Genomic DNA, 21,136 nt, shown 5'->3' with positions numbered 1-21,136 from the left:
ATTTGTTATTTATATGTTTGCAGATTAGAAGGGGGGAGGCTTATAAAAAGAAGAGTGTTATGATGTAACTTTAAAGAGAGAGAAGGAAAAATATACATATATCTATAACTGCTAGCAAGATCAGAAGCTGCTTCTTTACTAATCTTTTTCATTCCCAATTCTATTTTCTTTCCCCCCTCACTATTATTTTTCTTTATTATCTTTATTTTCTTTTAGGCTATTTACTTGGTTAAAAACACTCTTCAAAAAAATAATTATTTAAAAAAAACATTTAAAAATATAAAAACTCTGAATTTGAAGTCAGTTTCCCATCATTCTGATTGTTCTTTCTTGCACCTTTTACAGAGGAAGAGAAAACAGTATTATAATTGTTCCTCTCAGCTTTGAATGAAAGTAGGAGCAGTGTCTTGCAAAACAGGATTCATCTCTGCATGCAAATAAAAGAAGTATGGTTTGCTTTTACAGATGAGAGTAATATGCTACATTTTGTTCTTACATTGATTCCAGTTTAGGAAATGAAGCCATGGTTCCCAGTTCTTATATAATGTTATGCTTGCTGTCCAAGTTTGTTTAATCACACCCACAAGAAAGTGGAACCAAGCATGGGCAAACAAGCCGTAAACTGCTTGTCACAATAAATTAACATTCAAAACTTACAGCAGTGTTCAAACACAATCATGTCTTTTGACGGGTGGGAGGGAGAGACACAATGATCAGAAGTATAGTAGAGTGCTGTAAAGGGATTATAATGCCAGCTAATTTGTTTTGATTTTTTTCCTTACAGATTACCTCCCCCCCCCACAAATCATCAGTTTTACTTTGGTACCCACACACATAATCAATTTCCTGATCAATGACTCCCAACTGAGATTATGTTCAGAATAGGTGGGAAATTAGTTTTGTGTTGCCCAAGATGCATATGGCATACATCTGCTTATATTACATCATATTTTCCATTGGATTCCATTGTCTAAAGATATTGTTCTAAAGCACTTTATGTTGTCAATCCACATACCTCAGCACTGTCAGCAATCTGGACAAAACATTGGCTATCCCTAACTCAAAACCACATAAATGATCCTTCTCACATACTCCAATCTTTTCAAGATTATCCACTTGTTCTCGCTCTGCTCTAACACTCAGCCAGAGTCTGAAAAAGCAACCATCCTACCTACCTCATATGCTACCTTGAAGGAAGCTTTGCTGGGGGTGGTCATGTCTGATGAGACTGAGGAATGCAATGTGCAATAGAAGTTGCCTAGGAAGAAACAAGCAGGTTAGTATGTGACTGCAATTCATTTGGGCCCAACCAGAAATGCTATCAGGGGTGCAGATTTAATCTTCAGGATTAAATAAAAGGAGGATGTGGCAATGGCAGAATCAGAAACAAGGGTGTGTGTTTTCTATCCTGAGGGCCACACTTGACCTTTGAGTAGGGTAGCAAGGATAACAAGCCAAAGAATGTGTGACACCAGAAAAGGACTAGTTTTGATTTGATTACATATATCATTCATGAAAAATAATCAACAGTACCCCTCTTCAATCAATTATTTAATATCTCCCCCCCCCCAAGTCAACTATTGGGAGTCTCTGGGGATGTAATGGTATGTGGGAATGACCTTAGCGGATGAAAGAGATACTGCCCAGGGAACAATCAGATAAGAAGGTACAGCCCATAGCTGCATAATGGGCAAAGAAATTCAAAAAGGAACCTCCCTTCTTTCTCAGGCTGTAAAAAAGATGGAGGGAGATTTGTACTTACAGACTTACAAGGTTATGTTATTGTGGCCTTAGAATAAAAGGCAATTGGCTTGCAAGATTGATGTCAACCTTCCCAGATGGACCAGACAGGAAATATAACCAGTTAAGCTAATTCTACATTATTGTAATGCTAGTTTAAGATAATCTTGCAAATTTTATACATAGTATAAATTTGCTGTGGTCTTTTTCACAGACTGAGAAGGAAGGAAAATTCCTTTTTGAATTGCGGACTTAACCTCTCTTATCTTATTGTTCCCTAAGCAGGATTTCTTCTTTCTCCTAAGATCATTCCCATTACAAGGTGCCACTTCTAAGGCTGCTGGGCATAATACCCTGAACATTTGGTTGTACAGCTCTGCTCAAACTCTAGAGACAAACAAAACAGGAAACCAGACAACCAGCCAGAATCCAGACAACTCAAACCATTTCCGCTTCCCCTGTATGGCTGTGTCTGTCAGGCTTGCCAATTACCATATTTTTCGAAGCATAAGACACAAGATTTTGAAGAGGTACATTTTTTAAAAAAGTTTTTGTACTCTGCAGACCCCCCAAACCTTCTGCACGCCGTATTTTTTTTGTGAAAAATTGGCATGCAGAGAGTTTGAGAGGCTGCAAACTGCTCGTGTCGGGGGGAGGGGCAAAAACAAGCCAAAAATGGTTTGTTTTTCAAGAAAATGGGCCCTTTTTTGCCCCCCAAAAGGGCATGCATAGCCTTTAGGAGGCTTGTAGAGTGCTCCTGGGGGCTGGGTGGGGCAAAAACAAGCAAAAAACAGCCTGTTTTTTGCTCGTTTCCCCTTCCTAGCCCCCAGGAGCACTTTGCAGGCCTCCCAAACCCTCTGCATGTCAATTTTTGTAAAGGGAGCTGGGTTTCAGGAGGCCAAAAATGCTGTATTCAGTGTATAAGACACACCCAGATTTTCACCCTCTTTTGGGGGGAAAGAAGCTCTGTCTTATACTCTGAAAAATACGGTATTGCCTCTAAGCTGTTCTCTCTACTTACCATCATCTTCATTGAAGACAAAATCTCCTAGTCGCAATGTTATTTTGCAGTAATGGCATTTGAAGCACCCTCGATGGAAGAAGCGTCCTTCGGCACTGACCCTCTCCAGGATGTAGACGTGATCTCCACAGAAATAGCAGGCATCACTGCTTTTCATCAGAGAGACAGGCGAAGTCTATCAGAAGATCAATAGTTTCCCTTAGGGCCATGAATTCTGAGCAGTCTTAAACCTCAAGCAGACTCCCTCCTCAGATCAGGTCAGTGCTGATCTGTGTTATCAGGTTTCATGGATCACCCAGGTCAGAAACCAACAAAGAATGGGGGTTTGGCAATCAATTGGGTGTAAGTGATGGTAGAAGCCAGAGCAATGTGCAAAATGAACAATTGCAATGAGTTGCAAAGGGAACAACTCAGGTGCTAACAATATCAAAAGTACAATAGTTGTACTGTGTACTACCCAGAAATCCCAGTGCTGTTATCCAGAGAACAGAGGTCATAGTACAATTGTTCTCCAAGTAAACACTTAGTAAAGGATACCAATTACAAAGGTATCTGATAGAGGTGTGGGTACGAGAAAAAAAAATGCCCTTTGGATTTTTTTAATTTGACAGTTAACCATAAGCTTGCTCATTTTGAATGCGATAAGGAAGAGTAAAATCTGAAGGAAATCCCATGATTAATTCCTAGCATTTATGGAAAGAATTGAAAAAATAACAATGTCTGAAAATCCTAAAAAGCTGCTATCAGTCACTGTAGCAATTCCAGATTAGATGAACCTATGGTCAGATTTATGGGGTAGCTTCCTAAATTTCTAGAGACATATTTCATGTTATATGTTAAACTCCAGTATCTTAGCTCAAAATAAGACAGCAAAATCGTTAGGGAGACAGATCCATTAGAGAGCCCCTGAAACATCCATCAAGGTAATCCTTTCCTGGAAATGTCTGAACCTGAACAATGCTGTTGAGCTTCCTGATAGTATGTAACAATACTAGTGGGATATAATAGCAACTCCATTCATTGTTTGGTTAATCCAGCTTCTTCCTCATCACCTGGCTCAACAGCTGTTTCAGAGAGCCTCTTGCTAAACAGGAAAACAAGTGTCTTGATCTCTGGTGGAAAAACTAATAGTTTGGGCACCATCCAAAATTTTGGCAGCTGTTCTGTGCAATGACACAAGCACATCTCAGCCACAAGAATTTCCCACAAGTCAAAATTTACTGTTATAGTTTTGAGGAGGGAAATGAATTGAACAAGTCTCAGTTGAGTTTTGAAAATGAATCTCTTATTGCCCCTGCCAAAATTCATTTATGGGGGATGGAATTTGTCAAATGACATTTGAATTCCAATTTTTACAGGTGGACCTTAACCACTGGGATTAGAATTTGGATGCAGGATTCAACATATTAGTCACACAAAAGCTGTAGTTCATAAATCATGTGTACTGGGGTTTCCATCTTTGTGTTCCAAAGTCAGAAAACTCATACCATTTATTACAATGATTTATACAACAAGAACTCATGTTTTTCAAAAATTGTCTACTAGGAATACTTATTCCATCATTGCCTGCCTGCCTGCCTGCCTTCCTTCCTTCCTTCCTTCCTTCCTTCCTTCTCTATTCTAGATCTGATATATTACCGTATTTTCACGACCAAAAGCCGCACCGGATTATAAGCCGCAGTATCAGTTAACGTTAATTTTTCAAACTTTTTCCATATATAAAGCGCACCGGGTTATAAGCCGCACGTTTCCCGACGCTTCTGGACATCTGTTGCAGTCGCGAGGAGCGGAGAAGAGCGCGAAGGTTCTTGCCGCTCCAGGAAGCCGCGAAAGCAGCTGGGAGAGGCGTACGGCTTGGTTTATCCTCCCTGGACGTCGCAGCAGCAGCCCCAAGCGCACCGATCTCTGTGTTTTTTGCATCGGGGCATGCTGCAAGAGAGAGTGAGTGAAGACCTTTCCGGATTGCTGGTGGTGGAGGTGCGGGCCCGTCGCCCTGTGCTCAGCAAAAAAAAGTCCGGGGGAGTCCTTTGCGCTGGCTGGAAAAGGTCTTCACTCTTCACTCATTCCCTCTTGCAGCACACCCCGATGCGAAAAACACTGAGATCGGTGAGTTTGGGGCTGCTACTGAGACATCCAGGGAGGATAAACCAAACCCCGCGCCTCTCCCACTTCCCGGAGCGCCAAGAACCTTCGCGCTCTTCTCCACACTCTCCTCGGCTCCTCACAACTGCAATAGACATCCAGAAGCGGCAGGGGCTATCGAGCTGGAAATCCAATCCCCATTGCCCCAAAAGCCGCTTCTGGACATCTGTTGCAGTCGCGAGGAGCGGAGAAGAGCGTGAAGGTTCTTGGCGCTCCAGGAAGCCGCGAAAGCAGCTGGGAGAGGCGTACAGCTTGGTTTATCCTCCCTGGACGTCGCAGCAGCAGCCCCAAGCGCACCGATCTCTGTGTTTTTTGCATCGGGGCATGCTGCAAGAGAGAGTGAGTGAAGACCTTTCCGGATTGCTGGTGGTGGAGGTGCGGGCCCGTCGCCCTGTGCTCAGCAAAAAAAGTCCGGGGGAGTCCTTTGCGCTGGCTGGAAAAGGTCTTCACTCTTCACTCATTCCCTCTTGCAGCACACCCCGATGCGAAAAAACACTGAGATCAGTGAGTTTGGGGCTGCTACTGCGACATCCAGGGAGGATAAACCAAACCGCGTGCCTCTCCCGCTTCCCGGAGCGCCAAGAACCTTCGCGCTCTTCTCCACACTCTCCTCGGCTCCTCACAACTGCAATAGACATCCAGAAGCGGCAGGGGCTATCGAGCTGGAAATCCAATCCCCATTGCCCCAAAAGCCGCTTCTGGACATCTGTTGCAGTCGCGAGGAGCGGAGAAGAGCGTGAAGGTTCTTGGCGCTCCAGGAAGCCGCGAAAGCAGCTGGGAGAGGCGTACAGCTTGGTTTATCCTCCCTGGACGTCGCAGCAGCAGCCCCAAGCGCACTGATCTCTGTGTTTTTTGCATCGGGGCATGCTGCAAGAGAGAGTGAGTGAAGACCTTTCCGGATTGCTGGTGGTGGAGGTGCGGGCCCGTCGCCCTGTGCTCAGCAAAAAAAGTCCGGGGGAGTCCTTTGCGCTGGCTGGAAAAGGTCTTCACTCTTCACTCATTCCCTCTTGCAGCACACCCCGATGCGAAAAACACTGAGATCAGTGAGTTTGGGGCTGCTACTGCGACATCCAGGGAGGATAAACCAAACCGCGTGCCTCTCCCGCTTCCCGGAGCGCCAAGAACCTTCGCGCTCTTCTCCACACTCTCCTCGGCTCCTCACAACTGCAATAGACGTCCAGAAGCGGCAGGGGCTATCGAGCTGGAAATCCAATCCCCATTAGCCCCAAAAGCCGCTTCTGGACATCTATTGCAATCCCGAGGAGAACACGGAGAAGAGCGCGAAGGTTAGGGTTACTGGGCAACGTGGGGGTGGGGGAGGCTGGAGCAGTTTCGTTCTGAATGGAGGGAGAGGAAAAAAGTTGGGATTCTCCCTGCTGCAGCCTTTAAATGGCAGAGAGAAGCCGAACTCTTTCCCCTCCATTCACAGAGAAGCTGCGGCTCCCTTTATGCCCTCTGGCTGGCCCCCTCCCTCCCGGGGGGGGTCAAAGTACCTGAAAGGGGCATGCAGGCTGCTATAGCTCCACTGAGAAGACATTTCTGAGAAGAGAAAGGGCTCCGGTCAGGCTGCACCCAAGCTGATGGAGTGCTCGCAACCGCCCGCCTATCACCAGGGAGACAGCCAGTGCAGGTGAGCCACGCGATTGCTCCGATCGCAAGGGCGCTTCACCAGCTCGGGTGCAGCCAGACCAGAGAACTTTCGGTGGTGCACCGATTCCAGCAGCTGCGTTTTCCTTGAGATTTGCTGTCCCGGCAACCCGAAGTGGACATTCTCCCAGCGGCGTCTCAGACACTCCCACCCTTAACCAGGACGAAGTGAGGATGGCTGGGCGCAGTTTGGTGCCTCCCGGCTAAGGAGGGAGGGAGAGACCCAAGGGACGTGTGCGTGCCTGCTCGCGGTCATTCGCTTGCGAGTTTCAAGTTTGAGCGTAAAATCGGGAGGGAGAGATTTTCGATCTTTTTCCATATATAAAGCGCACCGGGTTATAAGCCGCACTGCCGGTTTTTGATCAAATTTTAGGATTTTCAGTGCGGCTTATAGTCGTGAAAATACGGTACCTAAAATCAAACATCAAAGGATTTTCAGGATAGATTGTAACAAACTTTACATGCAATCACAATATCCTCCCCTAAGATAAATTCTACAGCTGATTATGAAGGATTATTGAAAGGTGATTGCACAACTGACAGCATAACCCCTTTCACACAAAAATAATCACAAATGAAATAACAAACTTAGTTCAACATGTTGGATGTCAATGCCATGAACCCGGATCATTCCAACTAGAAATAATGTGAACTGACATAACAGGTCCATAGATTCTCCATCCCTATTCTAGCTGACTGGTTTTAAGGTAAAATCAGCATGGCATAGTGGCTCTAAGCTAGGACCAGAGAAACCAACGTTTAGGCCCTCCCTCAACCATGGAGACCCACTCCATGACTCACTTATTTGGGACCAATCCTCCTTTCTCAGCCCAATTCACCTCACAGAAGTGTTGTGGTGGGGATAATAGTAGTCAGGAGCATTATGTATACCTCCTTGAGTTGTAAAAAACAAAAATGTGATATAATAATGACAGAGCCTTGGGAAGGTGGCTAAAAATGCTAAATGCCAATATCTGGCCTACTGTGTAACCAAACATAATATAATTATTATCTCACAAGTTTTATGTTGTGAGGAAAAAGATTTCTGTGAGGAAGAGGAACTCCTATGCATAGCCCATGAATGGCAGGATATAAATATACACATTAATAGTTTACATAATGACACTGAATATTTAATGTTCTACTAATCTTATCCTTTTCAAGAGGAAGGATGATACTAAAAAAATGAAACAAAAACAAGATGGGAGAACTTACCGCAGTCTCTTGCTTTAATTTCTTGGATTCTGCATCCTCACTAGACTTTTCCTACAATGAAAGTTGTATCTTTGAAATGTCAATGAAGAGAGAAGGTTCAGGACTCTTCCAGAACATACTTAAACCCCCATGCTCCTTATCTCTAATGAAGTGGCAAGAATAGAAAAAAACTGGGAAGGTTTGGTTACAATCTCGCATTCTCTGCTGAGAAAAACTCACCAAGTTCCGTTTACGTGAGAGAGATAAAGTCTTCTGTAGCTTGCTAAGAAAGAGGATAGCGCTTTTGGTGCCACATGGGACAAGAGGTGTCTCTGTTTTTTCCTTCCATTCTACAAGAGAGAATATGGTACTTTTTGGTACTGAAACAAGCTTGAGGGATATAGTTTCATTATTAAATCTATTAAAGTGGAGTGAGTACTCTGAATGAGAATGTCTCTATTTCTACTGCAGGGGCAACATACAGATAACAGGCCTAGGAATAGAGATTCAATGAATGAACTACTGTAAACATCCATTGTTAGTATATCTGACCTTCCAATATACTGGTCCCTCAACTCCTCTGGAATTCACAACCACGCAGTATGGTAATGGCCACCAACTAGGACTTTAAAAGGTACTAGACAAATTCATGGAGGATAAGGCCACCAATGGCTACCAGTTAGGATAGTGTTATTTCCAAGATCAGGATATGCAGTTTTCAATGATAGCTGTTATGGTAGCACGGGAGGTGGGTGGCGGGGAGGGGGGGATGAAATGTCCCTATAAAATCTGATTGACAATTGAGGAAGGGAAAGGAAGCTTCTATTTTGATCTAGCCCTGTTCATTACCATCAAGTGAACATTGCAAGCTGTTATCTAAGAGAAAGGTCAGTTTCTCTGCAAAAGTTTACCAACTTGCCTATGCTAAATATTCATTGGCTGCACTCAGAACCAGATTCTTTGGGACATTCTACCTGGAGCAGTCCTGAGGCATCATAAAATTGGCTCAAATAAGTGATGAAGCCAAGCTGCTCATCATCAGACAGCGAAGCCATTTCAGTGCTGGAGAGGACTGGACAAATGCCTAGCTCTTGCTCAGCCACATCTAAAGCCAGTTGGTTGTTCCCAATAGGGTCATTTGGGTCCAATGAATTGAAGTCCCTACAGTTGGAAGAAACAAATTACAACAACTAATCTCAGCCCAGCTGTAAAACATGATTTAAACATCAGGATGTTTTCTCCATCGGTGTTTCATTTCTGCGGGCTCCGCTGAAGAGAGACAAAGGAAGCGTAATTCATTCACGATTGCCTCCTGTATCATAAACATGGGTGGAAAAGTACTTTGTTTTAAACAGATGTGCCTTTCTGTGAACCTTTGTTTTAACCCGCACAACACAAGATACTGCTATAAATAAAGTCAGCCAATGATTTTAACTAGAAAAAGAAGGGTGCAAAGGGTGTAAAAAGGGTGTAAACCTGTAAAACTCTCTTTAGAAGTGTTTCTACAGTTATTGCTAGCTCCTAACATCTTGTGTGATGAGTTGGCCACGCCAGGAAGGAATCTTGGAAACTGCTTTTCTTTTTCTTTCTCCTTATATATGTAAGTTTCAGTAAGTGAACACCAACCTGCCCTCCTTCCTGTAACAGAATTATGACCAGATGAAAAGGAAAAGTTGATGGCTACAGTCATTTGAGCACCAAATATGGTGCTAGAAATGCTGTAGTCATCCTATCAAGATCTGGCAGACAGGTTGGGAAGGGACTGTTTTCTTTGAAGTCTCAGGCTCTGCAGTTATTAGTCCCATCATCTCCCTGCAACAGAAACATTCAGAGAGAAAAAACATCTTTGCGATACAAATAAATAATTGCCTATATTAAAGTTTATGTCCACATTTTCTACTTAAGTTAACTTTTGTATCCATTTTGACTTTAATAAGCAGTATTTATGAAATAAATTATATTCTAGGGAAGGAGCTCGGACATAGTAGCTTTTAGTTATCAAAGCAAAGTTACTTACAGTCTAATTTGTCCATACATGGCCTAGTTATCTCATGTATGATAAATTGAGTTCTAAATCTCTATCTAAAAAAAAAAAACCAAGGAATTTGGTTCTGTAAAATCTTTTAGGAGAAAACCTTTTACAAATTAAAAAGAAGTAAAGGGTAGAAGCTTTTCAAAGAGCAATTCAACCTAGAACTAAGGAAAAATTTCCTGATGGTGAAAACAATTAATCAGTATAAGAGGTTGCCTCCTGCAGTTGTGGGTGCTCCATTGTTTCAGGTTTTCAAAAATGGACTGGGACAACCATTTGACCAGGACCTTGAGCAGAGGTCACGAAGACCACCAAGAATCCTTTTAGCCCCTATGATTCTATATTCTAAAAATAGCTAAAATCTGGATTGGAATAGTAGCAATAGGAAATGGTGAACCTAGAAATCCAATGTAAAAGAAAAACAAAAAGTTGGTACAGATCCGTATTAAACTTCCCAGAAATGAGAAAAATCAGTAGGGAATGGAGATTATTAGTTCATTGGATCATGTACAGAGCTTCTGAGCCTGATTCTTACATTCACATTTAGCAGTTGCTGACTGCAGCATAAATTGTATAAATGAAAAAAAAAACTATCATAGATGAAACCCCACAGGAGGTCACATTCATAACTGCATATCAGCTCATACATACAGTATCTATGGTAATGGCCAAATCCTTGAACAACTAGATTAATGCTTGGAGAACTAAAGTTTGGAATCTATGAAAGATCCTTATAGATCATTTAATCCAACATCTATTTGTGGGGGACAAAAGTCCCTAAAATGCTTCTGGCAGTTAATTAAAGAGAGATGCTAATGAAAATGAACGTACATGTGAAAACCTAAGTGTATAAAGTGATCTAACTCCAATGTTTGAGTGTATTTAAAAGAAAGCTTTATTCCAGCCCATTTAGCCTTTTCCAATATTAGTAGCTATTCTGTCCCTTCAGCTTTCCCACAAACTCACAGAAGATCTGGGCGAAAGTGATGTATGAGGGCACAAAGAGCCAATCCACTTTTCCAGGAGCGTGTGAAGTCTTCCACCTTGATGCCATGGTAACTGGCAGTGTTGATTGACACCAATTAGAAGCTCTTCATAGGCTCTACTGGTATCTGGAGTAGGAGTATGGTATTGCACAGAGAAAAGAGAATTGATATTTACTTATAGAGTGTCCAATTCCAGTATGTCTTCAGATACAAATTTATTTATTCCTTCATTTGTCCAATTTATAAAGGAAAAGCTTCTCAGTATACCAAAAAAAATTCTTTTGTCCATGGCTGTGAAAAAGCAAACCACTATAGTAACTAGCAGAAATCATACAAAGTTTATGTAACTGATACCTCTGAGTAGGTTACTGTATGACTATATTGTTATTGTAATGTATAGAATAGTGGTTCAACCTGTCAGATAAAGATCTGTGCAACTTCATTGCTTATAGGAAAGCCAACTAAGTACATACAAAAATTCTCTAGATTCCACATAACATTCCTCTAAAGCAACATACACCCAAAACTATTCTACCTAGTTGCAAATCCTAAGGAAGAAAGTGCAAGCAGGATGATAAGGCAGATTAAAAAGAGATAGCAGTGGCAAGAAAGCAAATATCAGAGATTTCAGATATTTGATGATGAAAGACGTCTATTTGGAAGTTTGGACAGCCATCTAGCAGATTCGTTATTGTATCCTACATTGCAGAATCTGCACTAAGTGGAAAGTGGAAGACTGGAACCAGTGAATCTCAAGATTGTTTCCAATTCTACAATTCAACTATCATATGCAAGAATTTGCATGGCTGCAAATGCGTTTTGTTAAAGCAAGAAAAAAGTGAACATAAGCAATGGGATCCTTGCAGCTGGAAGCTAGGAAGAAAGCTACCAAAACTTGCCTTTGCAGACTAACTCTGGGCTGGCACGACTTCTTCTCTGTTCTGCTCCATTTCTATATCTCCCTTAATGTACAGATTATGAACCTGAAAACAAAGGCACCTATTATTGCTATCATCAACATAGCTTAGACCCTGAACAGAACTCCAGCTAATCTTTATACTTCCCAATCCACTCAACTCCTAAATCTTTCATCTTCCTTGTTCAGAAAATGCACCAAAAACCCATTATCCAACTGACCAAACCTTACAGTAAATGTCAGAACAGCCTGCAAAAACATCTTGCAAGGAAGATTATTGCTGAGGTCCTGCCATCATAGATAATATCACTTTATACGTTCTATATGTTTCTGACTGCAACCAGTGCCAAAGTGATCAACAACTGCTGCTTGTGTCAGGTTGCAAAAGGTGAAGGGTGGGCTTTAACAAAGCGAATGCTTAGGAAGACAAAGCAACTACACCTTCTCCTCCATCCCTGCTTGTGGCAAAAGTACCTGAGAGGTCTTGATTGCCTGAAAGGTGGATGTTTGGGTATCGTGTGGTGGGATCAATTGCTGTACTGATTAACATTCTTGTTCATGTTGTCAGGTGAAGTCTGTGACAGCCGCTTCTATATACTTCTCTGGGTGGAGATTGAGCAGAAAAATATTCCCAGTTGAGTTAATGAATGAAGAGTCATATTTTATACTTGGAAATCAGAATCACCTGGAGGCAACTCAGGCATACTATACAAACATATTCCTTGACCTTTGCTTCTTTTCACAAGAGTCATTCCTAACTCATTTTGCATTCTGAATATCAATACATTACCCTATGTTTTGGAGAAAATTCATTTGTAATCTTGTAATCTTAAACTTTCCCTATGTAATTTTAAATGTCCTACATTAACCTTGCCTGCCCTTCAGTCTATCCCACAGGCCCCTAAGACCCATGATTTCCTTCACAGGGCTGCAAGCTTTCAAATGGTTATGCCTGGAGAGAGAAACAAGAAGCTACTATTTAACGATTTTGATTCTTTCATCCAATTTTCTACTGGGAATGTTCACTGTCTCCAAGCAGCTATTTTCCTTCCACGGGTTAAAAAAATAGAGCTTTCCCCCTCAAACTAGGCCAAAAAACAGTTGACTCGGGATTGTATCAAACAAGTAAAAGTTGATAAGCAGGATTTTCTTTTTTTTTTTAATTCCTTCCTTTTTATTTCTGCCGGCTAAAATTTACAGCATTCAAATATGCTCTTTTAAAAAAAAACATTTTGGAAAATGGTTTAGCTATAGAAGTTAATATCCCTTACCCAATTTCACAGAATAACTATGACCTCTAATGAGACTACAAAAGAACTCCACAGTTAAATATCCTTTTATGGGAGTTGAAGTCCATGCATCTTAAAGTTGCCAAGAATGAGAAACATACTCTCGCTCCCTCCTTTCTCTCTCTCCCCCTCTCTCTTCCTCTCTCCCTCCTTCCCCCCTTCTCGAATCCTAACTCTGGAAATACTGTACCCCTTCTCAATATGCTCACCTCTCAGCCAACACATTAGTGGGGATACTTCTGAGGCCCATCTTTTTACCATCCAAGCAGCATCAAAAGTTGCCAAGAAACCTCTGCCCACACCAGTGCCCAAGGGCCAGAATGGCTGGAGAACAAACAAACAAACAAACAAGCAAAAGTTCAAGCAGTCTGGCTACTCAGCAACACGGGATACCTCACAATAACTCAAAAGACATTGAAACTAGACAAATGCTGGAGGAATCGGATATGGGTGTGAATCTTGATCCTGCAATTAGTGTACAACTGTCTCACTGTGCAGTGTTTGAGTTTGGGAACTGCTTGCTTTCCATGGGACCCCTTCCCATTGAGTTTGTTAGCTGGCAGGTTGAGCTCGGGGGGGTCAAACCTACCTAGTAAAGGCAAACAAACTAATATACAAAATTAAAAATCATCTGCATTCTGTCTAAGAAAAGGAGACACTCTGGCCTCAAGAGTCCAAAAGCAAAACTATATTATATACAAACCACCAAATGATATGGCTCGTGTTAAGCACCAGTGAGGAAATGTCTGAGAAAAGTGCACAGCGGGGGGTGGGGGGGATCCCTGCATTCTGCTTGGTTTGGATTTTCATAATCCTTTCAAAAAACCACCATTCTGCTTGCTAGAAGCTTTTTATAATACTTCCCATTATAACACAGCTGACATTCAGATTTTTTCCAAGCAGCTCAGCTTTATTTACATGTTTCCATACGATGACCTTTGAATAATTTTTGGTAATAATAGAAATGGGAGAACAACCGTTGATAAAAAGTAAAATCCTTCCCTGGATATCGTTGCATTAAAAACTATGAAAATTTTCCTTTACATAAAACAATGGGGATAGCAAACTTGTAATGGAAAACTGGCTGTAGCCTTGGTCTCTCAATTAACCTAGAAAATTCTTAGCAGAGCATTCAGTAATGCAAACGTCCTCTGCCTATATATTCTGAAATAACACACATTGATTGTCCCTAACCAGCTGCTTTCCAGATGTTGGATTTCAATTCTCAAACTAGAGCTGAAGTTGTGAACTAATACAATGTTGGGAAAGACTCTCTCCAACTGAATGGGAGTTCCAGTCAAATAGGTTTGAAATACACATTTCTCCCATTGAGGAGAGGCCCTTCCAGATGTTAATTCTGCTCATACTAAGGCCACACTTACCTCCACCAAGCAGTCGCCCACCAACCCGATGAGCAGCTTAGCACCATTGCAGTCACGCACCAACGCTGCATTTTCTGCACGGCTCATGCAGGTGAAGTCAAACATGTCAACATCAGGACGGTGGCGATGGTTTAGGGCAAATTGCAAAGTGGGCAACTGGTAGTTGGTGGAGAAGTTGGCAGCTTCTTTGGCATAAGCGAGAAGGGCTTCCTGGTTCACATTTTCTGGAGAGAGTAAGCTCTCTATATCAAGCTTATCCTAGAAATATAAAGATAATGTTTTAAAATAATATAGAACTGGCTGGAGAATTCTGGGAGTTGAAGTCCACAAGTCTTAAAGTTGCCAAGTTTGGTGACCCCTGATATAGAATAATTAAAGAGCCATGAGTTATATTGCTTTAATTCATAAAGCAGCTATAAGACAATGGGTCTACTGTGTATGGAGCCTACTTGCTGGAGAGGCTCAGATGAGCAATCTATACTCTCTGGAGTGAGATGTGGCTCTTAGTCTCATACTTTACAATCTGATTACGCCACTACCTCTCTCTGCTGCAGTCATAGAAAAACATGGGCTATTTTAAAAATGGCAACATGAAAGAAAAATTGGTTGAACCAAAACTGGGAAATGCAGGAGGCATAAAGTTTAGAACTCCCAAGATTTCAAGTTTCAGCATGAATTTAATACAATTAATACATTAAATATTTATTTTGTGTCCCCATCAAAATTTATACATTTTAATTTAAGTTTAATCTCAACTGATAGTCAAAAGCATTTGTTAAGGCAATTTATTAAAGGCAATTTAAGGAACCAACTTATACCAAGAGTGAAGTTTTAATTACATTGCACTGTGAATGTGGCTATACCTGGACATAGCTTATGATTTCTGGAATAATTCATCATCAGATTGGGAATTAGCATGAAACTAGCATGGAGAATCCTTTGTTATACATCTACGTGTCACTTATAATCTCAAGGACTGTAAATCTTACTTAGTTGAATTTAGATTTCAGATTTATGAAGACATTTTTCTTCTGCATTAAGTGAAACATATATAACATACCTCTTAGCTAAAAGCTCATATCATACATGCTTTCAAAAGTCATCAAGTTCAATTTAAGGCACAATTTACAGTTGGATCCACCACTCCCAATGATTAAAATAAGTTTCAAAAGGGCAAAGATACTATACTTTTAAAAAAAGTATTTATTAAAATATTAATTCAATCATGGCATTTGCACCATCGCTCAAAATGATGCAATGGGCCCCTGAAAAGGTTTCCAAGCCTGTCATACATACATTTAAGATTACTCCTTTCTTTAGCAAGCTATGCTTCTTGGCTGTCATGACGAAGTAGTGAGTGTCATCTTTATAGTAGACAATGTTTTCCAAATCAATACCTGATATCATTAAACACAAGGAGAAAGTTATAGATAGACAAGTTTAAAGGAAGATACATCACATTAATAAGAGAAGGCTGCCACTGGGCAACAGCCCAGAAGCTCTGAATTGCCTCTAGGATCAGAATTAGTCTATAGCTCAGTATAATTGCTGGTAAACAATAATGAGTGGCTATTACCCTTATAACCTGATTGCAGGATTCCTATTGCAGGAAACAGGTTGCTTAACAAGATAAGGAAATCCCTGTGGAATCATATGTATTTATGTCTTTCTTTGTAACTGCATTAAAAACACAGGTAGTCCTCGACTTACAACAATTCATTTAGTGAATGTTTGAAGTTACAGCAGCACTGAAAAAAGTGACTTATGACCATTTTTCATGCTTACGATTCTTGCGGCTACCCATGGTCATGTGATCAAAATTCAACTGCTTGGCAAGTGACTTGTATTCATGTCAGATGCACTGTTCTGGGGTTATGTGATCATCCTTTGCGACCTTCCGACAAGCAAGGTTAATGGGAAATCCAGACTCATTTAATAACCATGTTACTAACTTAACAATTGCAGTGATTCAGTTACAACCACAGCAAGAAAGGTCGTAGAATGAGACAAAACTCATTTAATAACTGTCTTGCTTAACAACAGAAATGTTGGGCTCAGTTGTAGTCATAAATCGAGGACTACCTGTATTCCGATGTAATTATAGGATTAAAAAACCAACCTGACTTATTTTCCCAAACAACATAGGTACATATTATTGTATATTTTATTTTACATCATTGAAATTCATGGAAAAATGGAGGGGTCCTAAATACTGTTCCTGAACTGCTGACTGTTTCTGCTCGTTAAAAACAATGGAATGCCATAGATTTCAACGCACGATGAAAAACCATGCAGGCTAAAAGTTAAATGTAAACCCTCACCTGTTTTGTTACAGAGATTTTGGAAGAACTTCTGGTGGTATATGCGAGCCACTCCACTTATCTCAGCCACCTCCACCTCAGGTCTGCTATGGTTATTTATAAAATTGGTGGTAATGCCAATAGCCAATTTGCCTCGTGTCTCCTTCCTCTTAAAGCCTGTGAGAAAAACATGAAAGAGAGCCTTCCATCAACTGTGAAAGAAGAGTCAACCATACAGGAAATGGTCAGGGTAAGAATCAAAAAGAGCAACATAAACCGTATAGAGCAAACCATGCTCGATATGTATCCAAATTCATCCAAAATATAATAAATTCAGGTTTCTTTGTTACCGTATTTCAGTAGTGAAAGGACCCCAAGCAAACAGTACAATGTTTTGGGTGACCCTGTACCTCCAGAATAATCTCTCTTAATTCATTTTGGTTTTAAAACAGTCCCTAAAAATATTACCCAGGTCACCATTTAATTAACTACATGCAGCTCCATTTTAGCAAACATTTCCTGTATTTATGTTAACAGGTAGTCCCTGACTTGTGACCACAACAGGGATCAGAACTTGTGCTAAGCAATGTGGTTGTTAAGTAAGTCCTGGCTGATTTCTTTGATATTCTGTGCTGCAAATCATTAAGCGAATCCAGCTTCCCCATTGATCACTTACTGGAAGCCCCCTGGGGAGATTGCCAATAACGATCAGGAGACCCAGGACACTCTAACTGTCATAAACACATGCTGGTTGTCAACTGTTTGAATTACTAACTCATATCTACAAGTATCTACAAAGAATATTCCTTTTTATTTCATTTTAATTTACTCTGAGATCATTCCCCTGTCGTGGTCAGACCACTGCCTACTGAGGCTAGACTTCCGGAGGCCAAACCCCCACCATAGGGAGGAGGAACCGACCAGGTGGTTCCGCCCCAGGCGACTTATGGACCCAGTAAGGTTCCAGACGGAGCTTGGGGTTATTCCAGATGCTCTCGCCCACAGTTCGGCGGAGACTCTTGCTGCTGCCTGGCACTCGGCAGCATCAGAGTCTCTGGACCGGATTGCGCCACTACGGCCCCTCGGGTCAGCGGCCCACGGAGGCCTCCTTGGTTCACCGAGGAGCTCCGTGAGATAAAGCGCCGGAGGAGACGCCTAGAGCACCTGTGGAGGTCCGATAGGTCCGAGTCGAGCCGGGCACTATTGACATCTTGCACCAAGGAGTATATTCGGGCTCTAAGAACAGCCAAAAGATCACACATTGCCTCCTTGGTAGCGTCCGCCGAGTCCCGCCCAGCCGCCCTGTTTAGGATAACCCGCTCCCTCCTAAATAGGAGGAAGACGGAGAACCCCTTACAGGGTAAGGCTGAGGAGTATGTACAGTTCTTGGCGGACAAAGTTGCTCGGTTTCGATCGGACCTGGACTCCACTCCTGCAGATCCAGCCGAGACACAAGGGAATGATCTGGCAGACCATCTCTGGGTTGAGTTTCAGGATGTTGCCTCCGGGGATGTGGACAAGGCTATGCGAGCTGTGAGTGCCTCCACCTGTATACTGGACCCGTGTCCCTCCTGGCTGGTTGCCAACAGCAGTGAGGTGACACGAGGCTGGATCCAGGCGGTTGTTACCACCTCTCTTCGGGAGGGGCATCTCCCCACCGCGCTGAAGGCGGCGGTGGTGAGACCCCTCCTGAAGAAACCGTCCTTGGATCCAGCAGTTCTTAACAACTACCGTCCAGTCTCCAACCTCCCCTTTGTGGGGAAGGTTGTTGAGAAGGTGGTGGCCTTCCAGCTTCAGCGTACCTTGGAGGAAGCTAACTATCTTGACCCCTTCCAGTCTGGCTTCAGGCCCGGTTACAGCACAGAAACCGCTTTGGTCGCATTGACCGATGATCTCTGGAGAGCCAGAGATGGAGGCCATGCGTCCATCCTGGTTCTCCTTGACCTCTCAGCGGCTTTCGATACCATCGACCATGGTATCCTTCTGTGACGACTGCGGGAGGTGGGGGTGGGCGGCACTGTTTTGCAGTGGTTCTCCTCCTACCTCTCGGACAGGTCGCAGTTGGTGTTGGTGGGGGGGCAGAGATCGTCCCCGAGGCCCCTTACTTGTGGGGTGCCGCAGGGCTCGGTCTTATCCCCCCTACTATTTAACATATACATGAAACCGCTGGGCGAGATCATTCGGAGGCACGGGATAAAATACCATCAGTATGCGGACGATACACAGTTGTATCTGTCCGCCCCGTGCCAACTCAATGAAGCGGTGGAAGTGATGAACCGGGGCCTTGAGGCTGTCAAAGACTGGATGAGAGCTAACAAACTGGTGCTCAACCCGGAAAAGACCGAGTGGCTGTTGTGTTTTCCTCCCAATAATTTGGCTAATGTTCCATCAATCAGGCTGGGGGGACAAAATTTATACCCCTCAGACAGGGTCCGCAACTTGGGAGTCCTCCTGGACCCACAGCTGAGTTTTGACCATCATTTGTCAGCTGTGACCAGGGGGGCATTTGCTCAGGTTCGCCTGATGCGCCAGTTGCGGCCCTACCTGAACCGGGAGGCACTCACAACAGTCACTCGAGCCCTTGTGATCTCCAGGCTGGAATACTGCAACGTGCTCTACATGGGGCTGCCCTTGAAGAGCATCCGGCGACTTCAGCTAGTCCAGAATGCGGCCGCGCGAGTGATCGTGGGCGCACCACGGTTCGCCCACTAACACCGATCCTCCGTGAGCTGCGCTGGCTACCTGTTGATCTCCGGGTGCACTTCAAGGTCCTAACCACTCACAAAGCGCTCCATGGTAGTGGATCTGGCTATTTGAGAGACCGCCTTCTGCCAATTACCTCCCTGCGTCCCATCAGATCGCACAGGGTAGGCCTCCTCCGAATTCCATCCGCCAGTCAGTGCCGACTGGCGACTACGCGGAGGAGAGCCTTCTCAGTTGCAGCTCCGACGCTATGGAACAATATCCCCGTGGAGATCCGCACCCTCACCACCGCCCAGGCCTTCCGCACGGCCCTTAAGATCTGGCTATCCTGTCAGGCCTGGGGATAAAAAATCTTAGTTCGTCCCCTCCCGAATGATGAATGAATTGTGCTCTATTTTTAATATTATGTATTGTCTTATGTTTTTTGTCTTTGTACCCCCTTCCCCGTGTTTTGTAAGCCGCCCTGAGTCCCCTCAGGGAAAAGGGCGGCCTATAAATTATAATAAACATTCCAAACATTCCAAACTCTCTAGCTCAGTGTTTCTCAACCTTGGCCACTTAAAGATGTCTGGACTTCAACTCCCAGAATTTCCCAGACATCTTCAAGTGGCCAAGGTTGAGAAACACTACTCTAGCTGAAGGCAAAATACCTTTTTGGAATCTTTTGAAATGATATCTAGCACAGATACTAGAGAGGGAAAAAAACCAACCAACCAAAGCTGGACACCCACTTTTATCGTCACACTTAAAATTCCACAGAATCTGATGGCGTCATTGAGCAAAATTGAGAAGAGATGCTAAAAAAAGAATCTGAAGTTTCTCTCTAAAATCATGTGCTGCCTAATGTTTTACTCCTTGAGCACTGTTTGTTTACAATACTCCACATGAACATATATCTAATTTAAAAAGTAATACTCTTAAATAGGCAATTTCAATTTACTGTCACCATTTCATAAACTTTTATATCCCAATTCTAAGTTTAATACAAATACTGGAGTTTCTTTTGTCATCTGAAAGGCTGGAAAAATGTTTCTCTGAACAATTTACAACGACAAAAATGAGGCTTGGGGAAATCTCCACAATCACGGGCATCTGAAACTTTTTTACCCCGAATTCTCCTGTCTAATCTCAGTTAAATTATGGTACATCATTCACCTTCAGTTTTTGGTACCAATAAGCATTCAACTTTGAACCTCTTTTTTACAAGCTAGAGTTGCAAGTTCTCGACTTGCATTTCTACATGCTTTCGAACTGCTAGGTTGGCAGAAGAGACAAGTACCAGGAGTTCACTCCATTACGTAGGACTAGGGATTTGAAACACCGAACTGCCAACTTTTCTGATCAACAAGCTCAGCGTCTTAGCCACTGAGCCACCCACATTAATATCTGTAAGATAAACATAAATATCTGTAAGAAGTCTCTAAATCTGGAGCTGTTTCAATAATGTTCCCCCAATTCTGTCCATCTGAAAAGAGGATGAAAAGAGTCACAGGCCATATGAGCTTACCCTACCTTCTGGCACAAACCTTCCACCACCAGCAGAGATGAGGACATCAAACTCATACTGGCTCAAGGGAGATGAGCCAGGCTGCAGGTCGCTCTCCATTCACTGACTGCAATATAAAGATGAAGTCAATACTCTGGAACATGATGGCAGCAAATTAACTCCTTTTCATAGGCATGTGTGTTTATAAAGGAATCAGAGGCACATTTTACTGGCTCAAGACCTGTGGCTGGCTGAAAAGTAAGTAACAGTCCAACCTGCCTTGGCCCTTGCTAAGAAT

At 42.8% G+C, this 21,136-nt stretch overlaps 1 protein-coding gene across 1 annotated transcript in view; it reads right to left on the bottom strand.

The window, feature by feature from the left end:
* Window positions 1-21,136, bottom strand: part of LOC116509019 (F-actin-monooxygenase MICAL1-like) — a 53,460-nt gene that overhangs the window by 15,203 nt on the left and 17,121 nt on the right. Inside the window, 18 exon segments of the mRNA XM_032217897.1 lie at window positions 1,176-1,258; window positions 2,762-2,936; window positions 7,766-7,816; window positions 7,985-8,086; window positions 8,719-8,905; window positions 10,743-10,859; window positions 10,861-10,888; window positions 11,662-11,703; window positions 11,706-11,745; window positions 12,153-12,173; window positions 12,175-12,210; window positions 12,212-12,280; window positions 13,184-13,291; window positions 14,350-14,607; window positions 15,646-15,746; window positions 16,671-16,826; window positions 20,865-20,948; window positions 20,951-20,965. Of these exon segments, the coding sequence (XP_032073788.1) occupies window positions 1,176-1,258; window positions 2,762-2,936; window positions 7,766-7,816; window positions 7,985-8,086; window positions 8,719-8,905; window positions 10,743-10,859; window positions 10,861-10,888; window positions 11,662-11,703; window positions 11,706-11,745; window positions 12,153-12,173; window positions 12,175-12,210; window positions 12,212-12,280; window positions 13,184-13,291; window positions 14,350-14,607; window positions 15,646-15,746; window positions 16,671-16,826; window positions 20,865-20,948; window positions 20,951-20,965 (1,673 nt within the window).

The sequence above is a fragment of the Thamnophis elegans genome, chromosome 5 (genome assembly GCF_009769535.1).
Source record: "Thamnophis elegans isolate rThaEle1 chromosome 5, rThaEle1.pri, whole genome shotgun sequence".
NCBI classification, from domain to species: domain Eukaryota; kingdom Metazoa; phylum Chordata; class Lepidosauria; order Squamata; family Colubridae; genus Thamnophis; species Thamnophis elegans.
The sequence above is the reverse complement of the archived record's forward strand: the minus strand, read 5'-3'. Positions and strand labels throughout refer to the sequence as shown.